Source organism: Triturus cristatus, chromosome 6 (genome assembly GCF_964204655.1).
Source record: "Triturus cristatus chromosome 6, aTriCri1.1, whole genome shotgun sequence".
In the NCBI taxonomy this organism is placed as follows: Eukaryota; Metazoa; Chordata; class Amphibia; order Caudata; family Salamandridae; genus Triturus; species Triturus cristatus.
Genome location: NC_140589.1, coordinates 1,581,107,590 through 1,581,126,722, shown reverse-complemented (window position 1 = coordinate 1,581,126,722; position 19,133 = coordinate 1,581,107,590). Strand labels below are relative to the sequence as shown.

Here is a 19,133-nt window from a genome sequence, read left to right as displayed (position 1 = left end):
TAATTTTCTCCTGACCTTTTTGGTCTCTTATATCATGAACACAATTCAGAAAGATCACAAATGTGACCTTCCACATGGAGGCGTTCATACAGTGAAAGCAAATAATGGTTAGGTGAGAATGACACACTTAAAATGTGAAAAAGATGTCTGGAAACATTTCTAGGAGATTGATAGTTGATTTTTAGCACAGCACAGAGATGTACTTATAGTGTCTATCGCACAAGAACCCAATTACTTTTTTTATATTACATGATAACATAGTTTGAAATTATATGTTTTAGGTTCAAGCAGGAAAATGCTTTTGGCCAGATGTAAGTACCTTTATGTGGCATACTATTAGATAGTTTCCAGTCTGCAGTAAAATGAATAGCAGCATGTAGTTAGTTTATGTCAATGCTTTCAAAAGGGAGGATTTTACTGTTAGAAACTAGCACTTTCTGCTTTTTAGAGCAGCTGATTTGAAGGAACCTTGTAAGGGGTATAGCTCCAGGGGGGTCTTTGGGGTGTTACACCCCTCTAATACATTTATTTTCTGGTTAATAGTAGGTATTTCACCAGGATTTTGTACATACATACAAATAAAAAGCACACACACACTCACCCTTTCTCTGTTTTGAAAGTCTTCAAAATTTTGGTATGTTTACAAAATACTGTGATTTCCCTCACTTAGGGGGTGATTACGATGGCGGGCGGACGGTCATTAGGTCCAACCTCCTGTCATGCGGCGGTCCTGCACTCCACATTACGATGCAACCGCCAACATGGCGGCGCATCCATCAATTTAACATTGCAGTGAGTGCTGCTGGCGGCAGCCCCCGATACAATGCCAAAAATGCATGTACTGCATTTACATGCACTACGTGGCAGGCACCACGTGGTGCCTGCCACTTAGCGCATTCCCCCCAGTGCACCACCACCTCCCCCAACACAAGGGGGGGCCTGCAACGGGCCCCCGAAACCAATCCCCACCAGCCTTTCCATGGCAGTTTCACTGCCATGGAAAGGCTGGCCACGGCCAGCATCGTAATTTAGTGGACGGTGCCTGCTAGGCACCGCCACCATTTTAGTCATGCTGACCAGTCCTCCAGGCTATTGGTACGATTGCCTGTGGCGGAAGCGTGGCGGGCAGTCTTTGCGTTTGCCGCAGGGGGAAATTGCTGTCCAATTGCGGAGGGCCCGCCACTGCACGGCTGGCGGTGGTGGGCCTTCCGCCATTGTAATCACCCCCTAAGTATCTCCCCCAACCTCCATTTTCCCAATTTCCACTGTCCCTTAAGCCCCTCTCATGCATCCTGTCCTGTATAATGTATTTTTACATTACATTCAAGTGTGATTGTTGAAAAATCTGAAGCTCACCCCGCCCCATCTTACTGACATAGCTGCGACCCTACACTTTGTGGCAACAGAGTGCCATGTTTTGACACCTGTGCCCGAAATGTTAGGTTAACAAATGAAGCTGATTTATTGTGTTTATTGAATGTAAGAGTATTGTTGGGCATATATCCCACTAATCTAGCTACAAAGTCACTGAAACATATACTTTAAAAATATGAGCCGCTTCTGAGAATGGGAAAATCTTGTCTCTGTGCATCCGAATGGTGCTTGCAGTCAATCAGTTAGTAGCAAGTAATGAGTGGTGTTTTTATATTAAATAATAAAATACAAATTATATAATAGAATCTAGATGTGAAAAAGATGAAACTAGTGAGCACGAGAGCCACAAGAGAGGTAATTGACTGTAATTAATTCAAAGAAGAGACAGACCTATATGTAAAATATTTACTAAATAAAGGGCTTTCCGGACCCTAGTTGATTAAATGATGGTGCAAAGAGATTCCACTACTGATAACCACTGCATTTAATATTATAATAAATTGGTATATGATTACATGTGATGGATTTTAACTTTATAATACAGTCAAGTAAATGTTATGATACGTTAAACCACGAGAAGGCCTGCTATGTTGTTTGGTATTGCCAACAGACGGTATTATAAACTGAAATTTAAAACTAAATCCAACATTTATTTATATTTTGTAGAATTATTGTAGTTAATTGAATTGTATTTTAAGTTCTTTAAAACATATAAATTATATTTCAACTTCTACAGTCAATGAATTCAGTAACATGTATTTTCATTTATTGGTGAATAATTTGGAGAATGTAATTGAGTCCTAACCCCAATTATTTTGTAGTTGGAGTTCTTAACTACAGTAACCCTACCATATGGCAATTTTTAGCTAAATATTTAATGACTTTTCCTGTAACTCCCAAGTTCGCAAAGTGTTATGCTGTTTTTAATGTGTAAGTTATTTAATCGTTTATGATTTAGACAATAATTATCATAACTGCATACTTGAAATAATTAGTAGGAGTTTAATCCCAATTCATAGTTTGAATGGTAATGTTTCTATTATTCAAATTTAATTCATAACTTTTTTTATGACAGAAATAGTTCAATGATGGAATAAGCATATCATGTAGAGAAGTAGTCTCTACATATAAACAAATGATATGAGAAGAGTGTTGCACACCGGCCTTCTGAAACCATATTACAGATACTGTTTTTACACTGTGTAGATGTACTTATTGAAAAGGCTTGTCTCCAGGCTTTTTCAAGTTCTCTAGTTGTAGTTTGGCAATACCATGTCCTATTCTCATCTTGATAACATGGTGTTTTTTTCACTTACTGGTATGTTTAAGATGCCATCGGAATGTACTATTTGCTTGTAATTTTATTCATTTAAGGTGTGACTATCACAAAGGGCAACTAAAAACATTAAAGAAAAAAGCAGCACATTGACAACAGTTGTAACCAATTGAACGAAACAAATAGTACAACTCTGAATATAGTTTTGGTCTAACATATTTATTGCTTAGATATGGTCATATATGTATCAAAGTAGGGAAGGTCTATATTTTGAGATCAATTAAATCATTGCCATTGGGTTAGGTAAAAGTATCACTTACTGCACAACATAATGTGGTTAGCATTAGTGATTGGAATGCAGATATTATTATTTTTAATTTTGTTGCTACAATATATTATCTGTCTTAAAGCACAATTGAAATGTAGTATAGCAAGCGTCTTAAGTAATGTTGTTCAACACTCATTCACATCTGCCAAGTGCCATCAAACAGAAAAATGAAAGCTGCACATCTGGCCCCAAGATTGTTTAACAATCTGTACTACATTACATCTATGAATATAGCAAGAAATATTTTAATGGCAAGAATTGTCTCTCATTTATTTCAGTATGGTTCACGTTACAGTTTCAAACAATCTGTAAGTGCCCTTTAGTGATGTGTAGGCAGGTTGGGAAAGGTCTGCCTCCTTCATGTAGAATTTAGCTGAGATGTCTGGAATATTTTGTCATTCATAGGAGGCCTGCTTTTGCTCTATTGCAGACACTGCCTTTCCAATGTAAAACCCTTCCAGAATATTCTAAATTGCCCTCTAGGTACAGAACATAATCAGAGTAAATTGAGATTTTTTGTGTGCAATTCCTGCACCCCATATTTTGCATGCGCACAACAAAGGTCTAGGTTTTACATAAAAACAGAGACTCACAACCATTAACATACTTTATGGAGTAACTCCACAATCAGACCTAGGAACAGTTGAGCAGAACTCCATGGCATCAACAACTAACAGAGTAAATGTTATCACTGCTACAGAAGAGCAATCCATTGGCTAACATAATACTAGTGCAACATTGGCAAAGCATGTTACAACATAAGATGACAATAAAAATATTGAGAGAGGGTTGCAGGTGACTTTAAATTGCTTTATCACTATGTTTGTTTGAGAGAATGATCCTTTTTTCCTAGTACCCTCCATTTGTTCGCTTAATTGTATTGCTGGTTTTTAGACGCTGCACACAGGGACACTGTTGTCTGGTGCCCGGTGTAAGTGCTCAGGTCTTTAAAACATGTAGAAATTGGCTAATCCTTGCTTCCCTTATTTAACTTTCTTATTAGGGCATAGTATATGGAGCAGAAAATGCATTTATGACATAGAGAGTTAAAATCCCACCTGTGGACTGCAGAACGTATTGTGCCATCCACTAGTTTAAAACAGGAAAACTTGACCTCAGGCCTATCATTGTAGCCTGACTACTGCAGTGCAAAACAAGAAGGGTGACTCTTTTAACAGGTAAAAGCCTCCCTTTTAAATATTAGTCACCCCATGTACACATTTTTCCAACAAGGTATGTTACATGTTATTTAAAAGTGGGACAGGAAGAAATGTGTCATTACTATGTCCCTACAGTGACAATTCCCAAAAGCAATATTCACTGTGGCAGGCTTAGCTATCCTATATCCAGTACAGATACAAATACTAAGATTTTATCTCAGGAACAGGACAAACTAGAAAAATATTAAAACCACTATTTTTTAAAAAGTTATTAAAAATCTAATTCAATGGTAAAGTCACATTTTTAACAAATATAAAAGAAAAGTAACTTTTAGGAAACTTACTCTTTACCTGCCTGAACTATCAGAAGAATAATTAGCGTTAGCCTCTGCCAACGCCCAGCATGTGCTCAGGCTTAAAGAAGTGTGAAACTCCTCCAAAGAGCAAACAATAAGCTGACCAAAAGGCTCCTCTGACCTCAACAGAATATACAGGCTGGGAGCTGTGAGCATTCTGTTGACACCACATGGCCTAATCCTACCCAACAGGTCTGTTGATCCATATGTATCACTTTGACACACTTAAAAGGAAGATAACATGAAGCCACAACAATTCTTGAGCATCTTCTCTCTGGTTGTTGAAGGACCCTGTTTTTTTCCTGCCCGATTTCTGTCTCTGGGTTTGTTGTGGGTACAGTGCCTCTTTCAAACTGGATTTTAGTATTTGCTGTCTGGGGGCACTGGTGATTACTATAGTCCACTCCCTTATACACCCCCAGTTTTTAGAGCCCAGGTTTAGTGTAACTAAAGTCCTTCACTGCCGTGGATTTGCCCTGGCACATTTCAATTTGGGCTTGTTTCACTAAAAAACAGGAACTACTGAAAAAGTAGGTAGGCAAGAGCCTGGGAGCAATTACTCCATTGGTCAGAGAGGTCAAGGAGTGTCTTAGGGTATCCCAAATGCAGGTGATTCCTACAAAGCAGAACCCTCATCCATTCTTCCTCAAAACACTTTCTGGGCCTGTGGAAGAACAGAAGAAAGACTGCACCTGCTGTCTGTTACCAGGGAGGAGCCCTAAAAGACTCGACCCCCCCACCCTTTTCTGAGTGTGGCATCTGTTACTTAGAGTGGCCTTTGCTGGTGGCCTCTGCCTGACACCCTCCGAGTCTCTGGTTGCCTAACCTAAGGTCCTACGGGCCTTAGAAGTGTACCCCTGTTGTTGTTTGGGCACCAGAAAGTTTGGAAACCTTTGAAAGCTTTTCCTACACACCAGTGGGACTTATAAATGCTTTTCCAAATGTTTGACTTCCAGACTTTCACTAGGGCCAATGTACTTGATGTATCCAGCTCACAGTACATTGCAGTCTGTCTGAAATTAGGCCTGAGGTGCAGTCTATAATGACCTTTAACTACCATCTGTGCTTTATGCTTTTTGTTGCTTTCCCACTTAAATCTTTAAACATTCATATCTCTGGTTCCCCCCACTAGTTTCTGTTTTGATGTTTTTCTATTTTTTTAAATGGAATGAGGTTTTTAGTATGTTGTGTTTTTGACTTGTAACTGTTTTGGTACTTCTAAATGCTTTACACATATTTGTTAGGCTAAGCTTGGCTGCTCTGTGCATAAGCTATCAGGGGTTTAGCTCAGGTTTGAATTACTGAAACATGGACATAACAGGATAGTGACTTTCATACTTGTGGTGGACACCAAATAACCCAAGCCAATAAACCACTAACACTATAGCACTAACATTAACCACTGTAATAGAATCATAGATCACATTTTTAGAGAATGCTCTGGAGGCAAATTATATGCATTAAAACATCACAAGGCATCAAACATTGTATTAACAAGAAAGAGTAGCCGTCTGCTGCAGGCTCGGCCACAGCAGCAGGGAAGTCCTCTTGTATAAAATCTGATTGTTTCTTGTCTCTACTTATTCAAGAAATGAAAAACATTCCTTTGAATATTTAATACTTGGATCTGCGTCAAGCCAAGAGAGCTGTAAGTGATACTTCCAAGCTGCTTTTATTGATATTTCACAAGGCTGGATGAAGACGCTGCTGAACAGGGTGCAATAGAATGAATAATACAATACACTGCTTGTGCAAGGTACTTAACATGATACATAGACATGGCTCAGCTCTTCTTGGAAGGGGCTTTAATTAAGTTTTATGCTATAGTCCATGGTTTAAGATGGCTGACGCTGATCTTGAAATGAATAGTTTACTATAAATATAGCACACTTTACATAAAAAAACATTAGGTAATAGATTTATCACAAGAATCATTGCATTGTGGTTTACTTTCGAGGTATTTTGTGCACCTTATCAAGTCCTTTAGTATTTAGAGTGTTGCCTATGGACAATATAGCACTGATTCCCAGCTTAAATGGACCACATAACTTGAAATCTAATAGTTGGAGTGATTTCCGTCAATGTAACATCTTTCAGTATGTGCCATTTCCTCAGTAGCTAGGGGATAATGCCCACCATTATTATTTTATTTTTCTCTTCCTTGCAGCAGCACAAACATTCTTGGAATAAAACTAAAAACGTGTAATACATGTTCATATCCATATTTTCTATATAAGTTGTGTTTTTCGTTGTTGAACCTGCAGCCTGCCTCAAAGATTTCCCTCATGCGCCTCAAAAAAGACCTGCAACGTTATTGTTGTTCCCCCAGAGCATTAAGCATGCAGCCATCCTAAATAAATAACACTTGTCACCATGTATCACTGAAAGGTTGAGCCACACGTTAATGTAGGGATAATAATTTAGGTTTCAATCAAATTTTCTTGAGTTTTGAATACATAAAGCTTCAGATATTATGTTACAGCCGTCATTGCACGTGCATGTAAAATCGCAATTGATGGCTAAACAAATATAACACCCCCCACCGATCACAATTCCACTCAGAGGCCACCCATCTTTGGAAAGTTCTGCCCATGTTATGCCGATCACAACCCCACAGTCTGAAATGTCTTTTGTAATGTGCAGATTGCACACTATTTCGGGACAAAGGAAATATTTAAGGCAACATGTAAACCAATGGGGGCCCCAAAGCTCCATAAACTATCATCATTTTCCTGAATGTTATCGAATAACTTTCCCATCCGCAGCAAAGACTACAATCTTGCTCACCAAGTTTACAATGTTGGTGTTTTTAGTTCACCACAGCTCACCAACAGTACCTATTTTGCTGCTAATAGCATATGTGAGATATTCGTGCCTATTTTGAGTATAGCGGATAAAAGCCCTCTAAGGGAGTCACCAACTCTATCATCTCAGGAAATGTTGCTGACTCCTTGTGATCTCCTTGACCATATTTGAGAGAAGGACTCTGATAGTCTCAACCTCAGGTTCATTTCTCTTATCGTTTTGCCTTGATTCCCTCATTTTATTGCTTTGGTACTTTGAACTCTGCAGTGGCCTAATCCTGCTGAACAAATGCACCCATGTGTGTTCTGTTTGCAGGATATCATAATTTCCAAATAGACAGAAATGTCTCTCCTGTACAGCAGCTGTCTGTATGCAGGTTACAGGCACAGTTGTACAGATTACAGGTATGGAATGCAGGAGTAAATGGTATAATTGCCTGATCAGCGTTTACATTTTAACACAAACTTTTAGTTTAAATGTTTTTCTAGCAGCTTAACTGCAGGACATAGAGCTTGCATTAGAAATTAAAAGGCAACTTTTACTTTGTAACTTTGATTGGAGGATGTTATTCAAACCTTTAATTAAATGACCTGAAGGGACCTGTGAGCGGTGGTGGTGAAAGATTCCTGTTATGAAGTGCCTCTATAGACTACTAACTCAAAATACATGATGATGCACTGCATACTGATGCCCTGCATATATCTGTCTGTAAGTATGCTTACATCACTCTTTTTGTTACCCTGCATTCCGATCATCATTTCAGTGGATAGGTTACACAGTGCCCTCGGTGAAAAGAAAGGAGTCTCTTGTCTCTTGGACCTGCCAATTAGACATCTGCAACTGAACTGAGCGTGTACCATCTTCCCCAATCAAAAGGAAGACCAAGAAGGTGATGGTCCAGGGGCATAAGGCATAAGGCCCCTGTGCCCTTACAGCGCACAGGGGCCTCCAACCCACCGAGGGCCGCCCAACACTTCAAGGGGTCCCTATTCATCTCAAAGCCATTTACTATTTATGAGATATGGGGAGACTTTGTGGCACCATATCACATCCTGGAAAGGGGGGCGGGCATCATTTTTCATTATGCCACTGCACTGTACAGACTTGCTCTGTAAGTGGCTTTAGCCAATCTTTACCTTAGGGCAGAAATTTCCTTTGAACTTGGAGACTTTGAGGGCCGAGCATCAAGTCGAAAGATAGGGCAGACCTCTGCATAGTGGAGTCAGAGATCCATCCTTTTATACTTTTTGAACATGAAGCTCCTGGTGGGGTTTTCTTTCACAAAGCAGACTACAGGACTGCTAAAAAAACTGTGAAAGAATCTTAGGAGTTTCTTGGTAACTGACTAGATTGTTGCACCAGTGACTTTTAAAATAATCTGACTATCGGACACCACTGAGAAATCCAGACACAGAATACTTTGCTGACTGTCGCACTGGACATGTGTTTAGTACCTGCCACAGATGATTGGAGAGATTCGTCTTCTATTCTGCCTGAACCTCTACCTTCAGCATTTTTCTCCATGACTGGTAGAACCAGTTTTCCTGCCTACTCATAGAGCTAAAAAAGTGCAGGACCCTGTCAGTGACGCCTGTTTACCGGGTTGGATTTGTGTTCCTGAAGCTGGGGTATGTAAAAGGTAGCATTAGGGAGGAAACTGTTGCTTGCCTGGGAGATTTCCAGCAGACCTTTTTGGAAACCTGTATAGTGAGTCGAGGGGAAGTTGGCTGACGATTATGGGAGGCAGTTCTGATGAGTTAACACCATCGGTCAATGTATAATTACTAACAGAACTTGTTGGACAACATTGTGCTTTATTAGAAACTTTCATTACAGGGCTTTGGTGGTCTACCAGCTCTTGTCAGAAAAAAAAGTGTGACCCTAATGCCTCATCATTGCTGTTTTTCTTGTTTAAAGCTGCTTGAAAGGAATTATACCAAAGTGTATTTTCAGTTCCACCACAAGCCCGTCATCATGAGCTCCTTCAGGTAACCCCAAAATGCAAAGTGTCCTGGGGCACCAAAAGCAGCCTGAAGCCCTATATAAAAAAAGTAAACATTGCTAAGATTATTGTGTTTGGATGGAACGGGTGTTTCTTCTAAACACCACAGAACGTGGAGAAGCTGTCACTGCAGCATGTCATTGGTTTTACCTGAAAGTGGGTCACCTATAAAAATACAATAGCCCCCATCAGACCGAATTAAAACAGGCAGCATAGAAGCGATTGATACACTCACTACAAGCCAATTTACAGTAAACAGTAACACTGAGAGGGCACAAGGCAAACATGAAGGAGTGAGACAAGATCAGCGCTGTGTGTTGTAGCACATGTGGCGTCCCACAACCAAGGGAGCACAGAGCCCACCGGAGGTGCGCGTTCGGAGCGAGCATCGCTGCTCAGCTGGAGCAGCCGCGGGAGGGTTCATTTCTTACACACAGCGCCAGCGGAAGCCGGCAGCTCTAACTCTGGCCTCCAACTCTGCCCTGCGGCTACAAGGCTGTAAAAAAGCATGCGCAGAATTACTCACGGTCATTGCACAGTGGGCCACTGAACGAGGTCATGCTGCAGTCACAGCTGAAGCCGTCCCACTGCTGCAAACACACTCCCTGGTTTGCGCATGAATCCTCTTGACACGTCGTGCTTGGTCCTGGTGGGAATACAGGCGAAAGGGTTTCTTTGTTTAGAATCGAAAGCAATATTTCTGGGTTTTCACATTCTCTAGAGAGTCACTTATACCGCATTTTGCACCTAGTTTCATCCCTCCCCCCACCAACCCCACTCCACGAAAGCACAGCCACTTCTTGAAAACTCTACCTGTGGTGAGAAACACAGACACATCTTGACTCAAAGTACAAACTCCTTTCCGACCAGAAATACATCACTGGTTTGAAACAAAGGGCCCAATTCAGACGTGGCTCGGCATGGATGTGTGTAGGGAATTGAGACGTGATTTGAGTGATTCGGGGACTCAGCTGATGGAACAGAAAAGAAATTCAGCCTGTCAAAGTAGCTAAAATTAACTCCGGAGAGGGGCTCCAGGAACAGCGAGCATTAAAATGAGAACTTGGGCAAAGTGTTCTGCAACTGCAGATGGGAGCACACAGCTCTGGAATGAAGGGCCTCCGGGCTGGGGCTAGCTTGAGGAGCCAGCCGACAACGGAAGAAAAGAATAAAGACACTCTGGGAGTGTCACGAAAAAAGTAGTATATGTCGGGGGTATTTGAATTTGGGAGCAGTTGAGGCACTATTACAGAATTAGGTGAATGCTGGTGTTTTTTTTTTTATATATTTGTCGGTGGTGAATCCTATCCGTGGTATTTTAAGCTGCTGGGCGCCAAAATATTTATAAATTTACCTTGGGCATGCAATAAAAATAACATATTATGGTGCAATTTGCTGCTAAAATGAAATACCGCACACTTTACCGCTGCTCCATTACAATACTGCTGACAGGTTTTACCGCCCACAAATTCACATAGTGCTGATGCAAATCTGTTTATGAGGTGTGTCCATGTTTGCGGGGTAATTCCGACAGCACCAATGTAAAACTGTTTATGTGATTCAAATGGTGGTCTCTTCCATAACAACAGCGCTGGCAGTCACTCTAACAAGATGCTGCAAGGAGGCTGTAATGCATCTTGCTGTGATCGGCGCATCTGTTTTGTTTTGTTGGTTTTGAGCTTGTCAGGTGCACTTAATTTACGTAAAAATAAACGTTAATGATAACATTAAAAATAGGAATTAAACAGCATGGAGCATAGAAGTCAGGCTTGCATGAGCGTTCCTTAACACGCTCACACCCCCCAAAAAAAGAATCTGTAGGGTTGTGACAGACAGCTTGCTGTGATCCTCTTCACCAATGACCCGGCATGCCGTAAGGAACACACAATAAGGAGAGTAAACTAAGCTTTCCCGCATAATCCAGAGGCTACGTCAAAAAACAGGATGATTTAGGGAAAGGGGCGAGCCAAGCAATAGGGTGCTCATTGGACGACAGGTTCAAGACGGACAGTCTGCACTGCAGAATACACACCCCGACGTACAGTTTATTTGAAGAGGGACACTTTATACATGACGTTTTGCCATCCCAGCATGCTATGGGGATTTCATTCTAGGTTTACACACACACGGTGCCATCTACCTTGCAAATCAGCTTTCATCAATGCAACTTTGTCAGCAAAATAAAAAAAAAGCAAAATGTACCCAATGTTAGTAAGCAATATGGAAATGGCAGTGAATAAAATGATAAGAAATGCAGCATTTCAAGTAATCTGCAGGAGAGACTGATAGCCGAAGCAGTAAGAGACAGGGAGATAAGGGGAAGAGAGAAAGACAGACAAGGAGACCGGGTGAGAGACAGAAGGTAAAACTGAAATTGTGATATAGAGATAATGAGAGAGTGAAAGGAAGAAGAGGAGACAGGGAACATGAGATAACGGTGTATGAGTGAGAAAGATAGAAGGAGCCTGATGAGTGAAATATTAAAATAGCGATAGTAATAGAGAAAGGAATGGTGTAAAAGGAAGATACATGTATGAAGTGATAGACATCCAGAGAAAAATGTCAAGAGAGTGAAAGCAAGAGAGAAGTGAGAGACAGATAGAGACAGAGATAGAAATAATAGAGATAGTGATAGAGATGAAAGAAATAGCTAAAGATAGAGATAATACAGATAGCTAAAGATAGACATAATAGAGATAGAGGAATAGAGAGATTGAGCTAGAGACAGAGAGAGATACAGAGATAGATATAGATGTAGAAATAGAGTTAGCGATAGATACATAGAGATGAGAAAGTGAGTGTGATATAAAGGTGTGAGAGAAAGGGAGGAGAGACTTTCAGAGGGGGAGAATAAAAGAGAAAGAGAAAGCAAGCAAGAGAGAGAGAGAAAGAAGACGAAGAAAAGCAGGTAGACAGACGAATATAAGGAGAGGATAAGAGGGACAGAGATTGAGACCAGAAGAAAGAGATAGCAATGAACAGATAGGAAAGGGAGAGTGAAAGAGAGAGAAAAAGAGAGGGAGAGACTTAATGGAAAGTGAAAGAGATTTGGGTATAAATTCCGGTATACATTTTTGAGGGGCAAGAGAGGGGAGTAGTAGAGGAAAGTTAAAGATAAAATAAAAGAAATGTAAACAATGTGAGAGCAGAGAGACAGGGAGTGAGTTGAAAAAACTAAGAAGAGTGGGCAGGGAGAGGGAAAGAGAAAGAGAAGAGATTAAACTAGTGAGAAAGGGAAAATTGGGCCTAGAGAAATAACAGAGGGGACGTGAAGAGGATCACAGATAATAGGAAATGGCATGGTGAGGTAAGAAAAATGGTGAAATAAAGTGATAAGACAGATAAACGAGAGATCGACATAAATAGAAAGAGAGATAGAAAAAAAAACAAATAAATTGAAGAGAGCGACGCAAGGCGGCAAAAAGAGCATAGTGATGGAAGTTAGAGAGACTGAATGCGAGAGAGAGACAGAGCCAGGGATCAAATGTGAATTCATAAGAAAAACACACCGTCTCCCTGGATTTAATAAGGAAAGTGGAAATAAATAAGTTAAAATCAGGTCCAAGCAAATAGAGTGAAATAGGGATTACAGTGGGAGCAGTGAGCAAGAGGCGAAAATGCAATGTAAGGTAAACAAATTAGTGCTAAGAGCCATAAATATCCAGGCAAGCTGAAATGAAAAAGTAGTAATTTGCCAGCATTTTACTACAAATAGAATGCTTAATTGAGCTGATGACATGTAATGAAGCAAAATTAAAAGTTTTTTCTTGGTGGATGTGAAGGCATTAATGAACTGAATGCATGGCTGCCTCCTGACTAACCATTTGTCATGTTCAGAGACTGTGCCTTCTACGGTTCTTAAAAGACTGATTATCTTCACCATCACTTTCTCTTCCCAAACCATTTCCAGCCGCTGGTGCAATTAAGGCCAAAGTCCCCGCTAAGGATTTCTAAATGACCTTTTCAGCCATTTCCAAGACACACATATTGTTATTTCTGCTTTAATGAACTCTCCGGGAACCTTCTCCTCGAAGGTCGTGACCGTTTCATGCCAATTACCTATTTTCAATCTCACTCTAGGCTCAAGAAAAAGGAATAACTCGAGAAAATATTCTAAGATTTGTAAAATCGTAGGTTAATATGAATGTATAATTATTTATGCATTTATTATGGTAAGGGCCCTTTCGAAACTCCTGCTGTCTATCAAAGAAACAGATCCTGCCACTACTCGACAATTGATGCCCCATGTGCCTCGCTTCACAAGTGCGGTAGGCAACTCCCCCGCTAGTGAGTTAAAATTAGAAATTAAAAACTGTAAGGTGAGATGTCATATAAACTGTATATCAAAGCAACTTATGACAAGAGAGATAATATTAAAAGATGTTGAAATCGTCAAGCCTGCCAAAATTAAATAAGACATTGTCTCAACCATGTGCCATTTAAAGTCAAGACATTAGGTTGACAGGTTTGGCCACCGTGCCAGCTTCCTTAATGGGATGGACACATGATGACACAGAGGGCCCACTGTAGATCAGTGCGCACGGCAAGCACAGGTAGAGAGCTGAACAGCGCCAAGTCTACTAAGATATAGCACGCTTCAGCTCTCTACCTGCACCTGTGTGCTTGAGGCTACCTTATGCCAAGGCACGCACCCTTGCGCCATGCTGCTAGGGTGCGGGCGTTACAGGCAGAATTGTTTTGTGCAGGAAGAGACACCTTGCTCCACAAGAACAATCCCAAGAGGCCATTTTCTCTTTCATTGGATGATTTAGAATGCATCACCCATAGAAAGAGGAAGTAACAAGGAGAAATAAGCGCATTTCCCCTTGTTATGCCTCCATGTGAGAGGCACACAATGTTGTCGCTATCCCAGGCTTACTACCTTTAGCACATCTGGGATTGAATCAAATTCCATGGGATGATGCATTAAAATGCCCATGCTCCACCCATGGAACGCATAGTACAACAAATTTTAATGCTAAGCAATGCAAGCCTCTGCGTTGTGTTACATTTCTTTACAAAGTCATGCAAGGCAGTCCAAATACCCCATTGCATGGCTTTGTAAAATCCCTTGAGGACGGGTATTGCTTTGGAACAACTTGCGTCACACAAGAACAACACAAGTCATTAATAAAACTGGGCCCAGATATTTTCGTTTCCCAAATACTATATAACAAAAGATGCACTCCACTGGATGTAACAGCACAATCAGGAAACAGGTGCATAAACAATTCATTCAAATTCACCTATCTAGAGTTGTCATTATATCGACCCCTCTCCAAAGATGTTGGTGTTGGCTCTATAGCTTTGCATGAGGAGGCTGAGAGTCCCTTTAAGGGTGAATACAGTACCTGACTGCATTACATTTACTTACCTGTAGCTCTCATGCCCTTGCATTAAAATATTTATGAGGTCATCTGTATCAATCCTGGATCTAGGCTATGAATAGGTGGCCATGCCCACCTAAGGAATGCAGGGTCTCCAATGAGTGGTCCCTGCAAGTTGCTGTCCCTTACCTTCTTGGAGGCCATTAGGAGTGCTATAGTTAAGAGGGGTCCACACCAATCGCAAGACAGCAAGCAAAGTTGGGAGAGTTGAACTAGTCTAAGTAGTCTCAGCACAGGAAGAGCGCTGAACAGCACCATGTCTACTTAGATATAGTGCTCTTCAGCTCCCTACCTGCACCTGTGTGCTTGAGCCTGCCTTATGCCAAGGTAGGCAACCTTGCGCCATCCTGCAAGGGTGCCGGCGTTACAGGCAGAATTGTTTTTGTGCAGGAAGAGACACCTTGCTCCACAAAAACAATCCCAAGAGGCCATTTTATTTTCAATAGGAGCGGATTCTTTCCCTCTTCTATATATCGACAAGGAATGAGCACAAATACGTTGCTCAATGATACATAGTGTTTACAAGATGAACTTTACCAAACAGTGAATTTTGCAACTTTCACGATTGTCTCCTCAAGCCTTTGGCTCATTGGATGGACCTTGTTACGGATTCATATTGTACTCTCAATGACTGCATATGAACAGACTTATACGATTCTCTTTTGCAAATAAGGACGGGTATCTCTTCTGGTGCCCTGAAGAAGTCTACATGTATGTGGATGAAACACGTAGGCAGACTTTTTTTATACATATTTTCGATACAGCAATAAAGAGAAGAATTTCTACTACTTCCGGTACATTGTGGATATAATTGAAGTTAGAATTAGGATTGTAGAAGTGGTGCACCTCTGTTTGCTTGGTTTACCTCATTTAATAAGTGATCTGCCCAGAAATAGATGGCATCATTTCTGTCTTTGACACAATGGACATCCTATAATGTTAGCATTTGCCAGAGGGAATAGAATTTCCTCCTTGCCATGTGGAATCATACCATTTAAATGAGGGATTGGCCATTTTGAAAAATGCCATGGGGCCTTGTTTAGAATTGACAGATGGGTTACTCAACACAAACGTGGTGGATATCCTGTTCACCATATTACACTTGTAATAAGGAGCACGGGATATCCTTCAAATTTGTGATGGGCAATGTTAGACTTGGTTTCTTTGGCATGGTTTCCCCTGGCTTTTTGCCTCTACCTCCTGCATTTTTGATGCTGTGATTTATTTCGTTTTTGCTGGCTTACATGCTTTGGGCACTTTGCCACTGCTGATCAGTGTCAAAGTGCAAGTGCTCCCTGTGTAAATTGTGTTTACAATTGGCTTTCCCTGATTGGCATATTTGATTTACTGGTAAGTCCCTAGGACAGTGCACTAAGTATGCCAGGGCCTGTAATTCAAATGCAACTAGTGGGCCTGCAGCACTGATTAAGCCACCCACATCAGTAGCCCTGAAAAGGTATCTCAGACCTGCCACTCCAGTGTCTATTGGCAGTTGTTAACTGCCATGTCAGCTGGGCAAGTGCACCCACTTGCCAGGCCTTAGCCTTCCCTTTTCTTACATTTAAGGCACCTTTATCTTAGGCCAGAGGTACCTCCCTGGGCATGGTGCAGTATATGTGAAAGGTAGGACATGTACTGGTGTGTGTGACATGCCCTGATAGTGAAATACTGCCAATTTAGTTTTTCACTATTGAAGGGCTATCTGTCCCACAGGATAGATTGGGAAATACTTTGTAACATCTTACAAGTATAACTTCCTTTTAGAAATGGGGGTCTCTAGATGGCAGAGGTAGGTACCTTTGTCCAAATAGGGGCCCTTGCTTCTAGTCAGGGTAAGGGGGATACACATAGAAAACAAGCAAACAGGCTTATCTCAGAGGCAGTGTGTAAAGCATTTGTGAACACATACAGAAATACAGCGAACACACTACAAATGGACACCACACAAGTTTCGAAAAATAAGAAATCTTTATCTAAACCCAAAACAGGACCAAACGTCAAAAATCCACAATACAGTTATCAAGATATCCTCAGAAATAGGTTATTCACTCAATTTAAGTTTGTAGCAACAAATAACTCAACCTGGATTTATCACGACGTCGTGAGGGATAAAAATCCCGAGGTATGGCGCCGACAATGTGCTGCTCGGCATTGGGCGCGGAGTCAAGCAGACCCACAAAGAACAGTGCCTTGAAAACGATGAAAGCAAAGATGGTGCAGGGCGCCGGGGAGGTGATGCTTTGTTGGAGCAAGGCTGCGCCGGTTCCTTACGATCCCAGGGGAGGTGAAGCGTCAATTTCTTACTGCGGTGCAGGTGAGGTGAGACGTTGTTCCTTATTGTGTTGGGGAGGTGACATCATGGTGGCGGCGAGGCGGCCTTTCCTTATGACGGTGCGGTATCGATGGATTTCAGAGTCATCCACGTCGAGTATCGGCTCTGCTTTGATGAAGCACCAGCGTCAGTGAAGTCGGGGTTGCGGTGCGAGTCGGGATGGTGCGTGGTGGATGTCATGAGTGGTGTCCTCGGCTCTGGTGCAGGCAGCGGCCTCAGTGATGGCTTCAGAGTCGATGCGGCACCACAGCAGCAGACAACAGGCCCACCGTGCAAGTCAGGGCGGTACGTTGTGCTCTTCACGAGCGGTGCCACGGCTTCGGTGCAGGTGACGGCGTCGCTCGCTGGCGTCGGTGGTGCAATTTCCTTCTGTGGCAGCTGAAACAGCAGTTCCAGATGCAGAGAGACAGAAAAAGTGAAGTCTTTGTGTTCCTGAGACTTCAGAACAGGAGGCAAGCTCAATTTCAAGCCCTTGGAGATCTTCTCTTCAAGCAGGTGACAAAGTAAAGAGCAAAGTCAGTTTCTCCTGTTCTTGTAGGCAAGTAGCCACTGCGGGCCAACTTGAAAAAAGTTGAACACTGTTATCATCAAGACTGATCTGAGTCTACTCTATTTTAACATTACCTGCAAGATGCTCTTCCTTGATTAAACATTATTCTAAAATCTGTTTGTGAGAGAATTGACCCAGAGCAATCTCTACAATGCATATCTTGTTCTAGCTTCCTGTAGCATTTTCACCTGCCTGGATATTTGTAATGAAATCAATAATACTCTACCAAGAGCTAATATAAAGTGTATTCTAGATTGTGGACTCTACTGTGCAGTATCTGGTACTACTGTATACCTTAAAGATAAATGTCTGGGAACGGTTTGATCTCTATATGTAATATGCACTGGGGCTTTTGATTTGCATTTGCAATCACAGTATCATAGCTGCTGAGATATTGTTGTGGATACCTAAATAGCTGCTTTACCAAGGGTGGGAAGCATTCTTGATGGTCTAATTTGAATAACCAGTTAGAGTATGACACGGTCAGTGTTGCAAAGAGGAAAGAGCTAAATAAATCCATGGGCATCAGTGTGGCTATTGTCACTTGGAAGTTTAATATTTACTGTGCTCAGTAGAAAATATACCTTTTCTACTGAAGAAATTGAGCGAGTATGTAGATATATCACTATGTGGGAAAGGGAGGATCCTACATGGTTTTCATATATGTTAGAAGTAAGAAAGCGTACACAGTTGGGCGTGGTTTTGTGAAGAGTGGATCGAGATGCAGATCGCTGAGCAGCACGGAGCTGGATTGCTGGGTGTCAGCACAGATTGGTGGAATTAACAGGTCCTTGGCGGCTGCTTGGCATGGGTGCTGAAAGGTCTTGGAGACACAATCGCGGTCTCCCTGTATTGGCGTGGTGACCGCTTCTGAGCTTCTATGCTCCAGCGCTCCTGAGGGACTGCACGCTGCTGCCCCCTTCACCCTCCCCATGTGTCTGCAGTGGAGTTGAACAGGAGGCAGAACAGTTGTCAAGTGGCTTTCCAGCTCCCAGCTGTTGGTGAGCCATGTTGGATTGGGGTGTACACTGCAGGACATCATGTGGGCAGGCATTAGGCTACAGTCCTCTTGACGGTGGTGCAGAAGCAGCCGGCAGTGGGCCGGAGTGGCTTGTGCCACTCTGAGTGGCCACCATGCCCACATGCCTGCCAGTGGCCCTGCCCCCCCACAACCACAATATATTCAAATCTAACCAATACCAGTGAGTACTGTGGGCCTGCCTGTATCGGCTGCCTTTTTACTGCCCCAAATGAAACACTAACACAAATCAATTCCCAGGCATGTGTATGGATTGTAGTCAAAGCTAGGCAGCTGCCCAACTGAAAAAGGCATACAACGCCATCAAGTCTTGCATAGGAACTAGAACCTGGATCTGCATATGACTCACCTTTCTAATTGTCTTTGCTGCATGTCACCTGCTTGTGCCCCATACGTGAAGAGGAGGTATTAGTAGTGGAAGAAGCAGTAGCAGCAATAGTGGTAGCAATGGGGCAACAAGTTTGTGTGTCCGACCTCGGGCCTCAAGTGAGGCTAGTAGCCCGGGCAAGTTCCCTCTTTTTGCA

The 19,133-nt window shown here is 42.0% G+C and overlaps 1 protein-coding gene across 9 annotated transcripts in view; it reads right to left on the bottom strand.

The window, feature by feature from the left end:
* The window catches only part of NRXN1 (neurexin 1), a 1,628,124-nt gene that overhangs the window by 514,585 nt on the left and 1,094,406 nt on the right, over positions 1–19,133 (bottom strand). For all 9 annotated transcript variants that reach the window (XM_085612721.1, XM_085612723.1, XM_085612729.1 and 6 more), the window contains one exon: positions 9,828–9,947. In XM_085612721.1, coding sequence (XP_085468847.1) covers positions 9,828–9,947 — 120 coding nt within the window. The remainder of the gene's footprint in view (positions 1–9,827; positions 9,948–19,133) is intronic.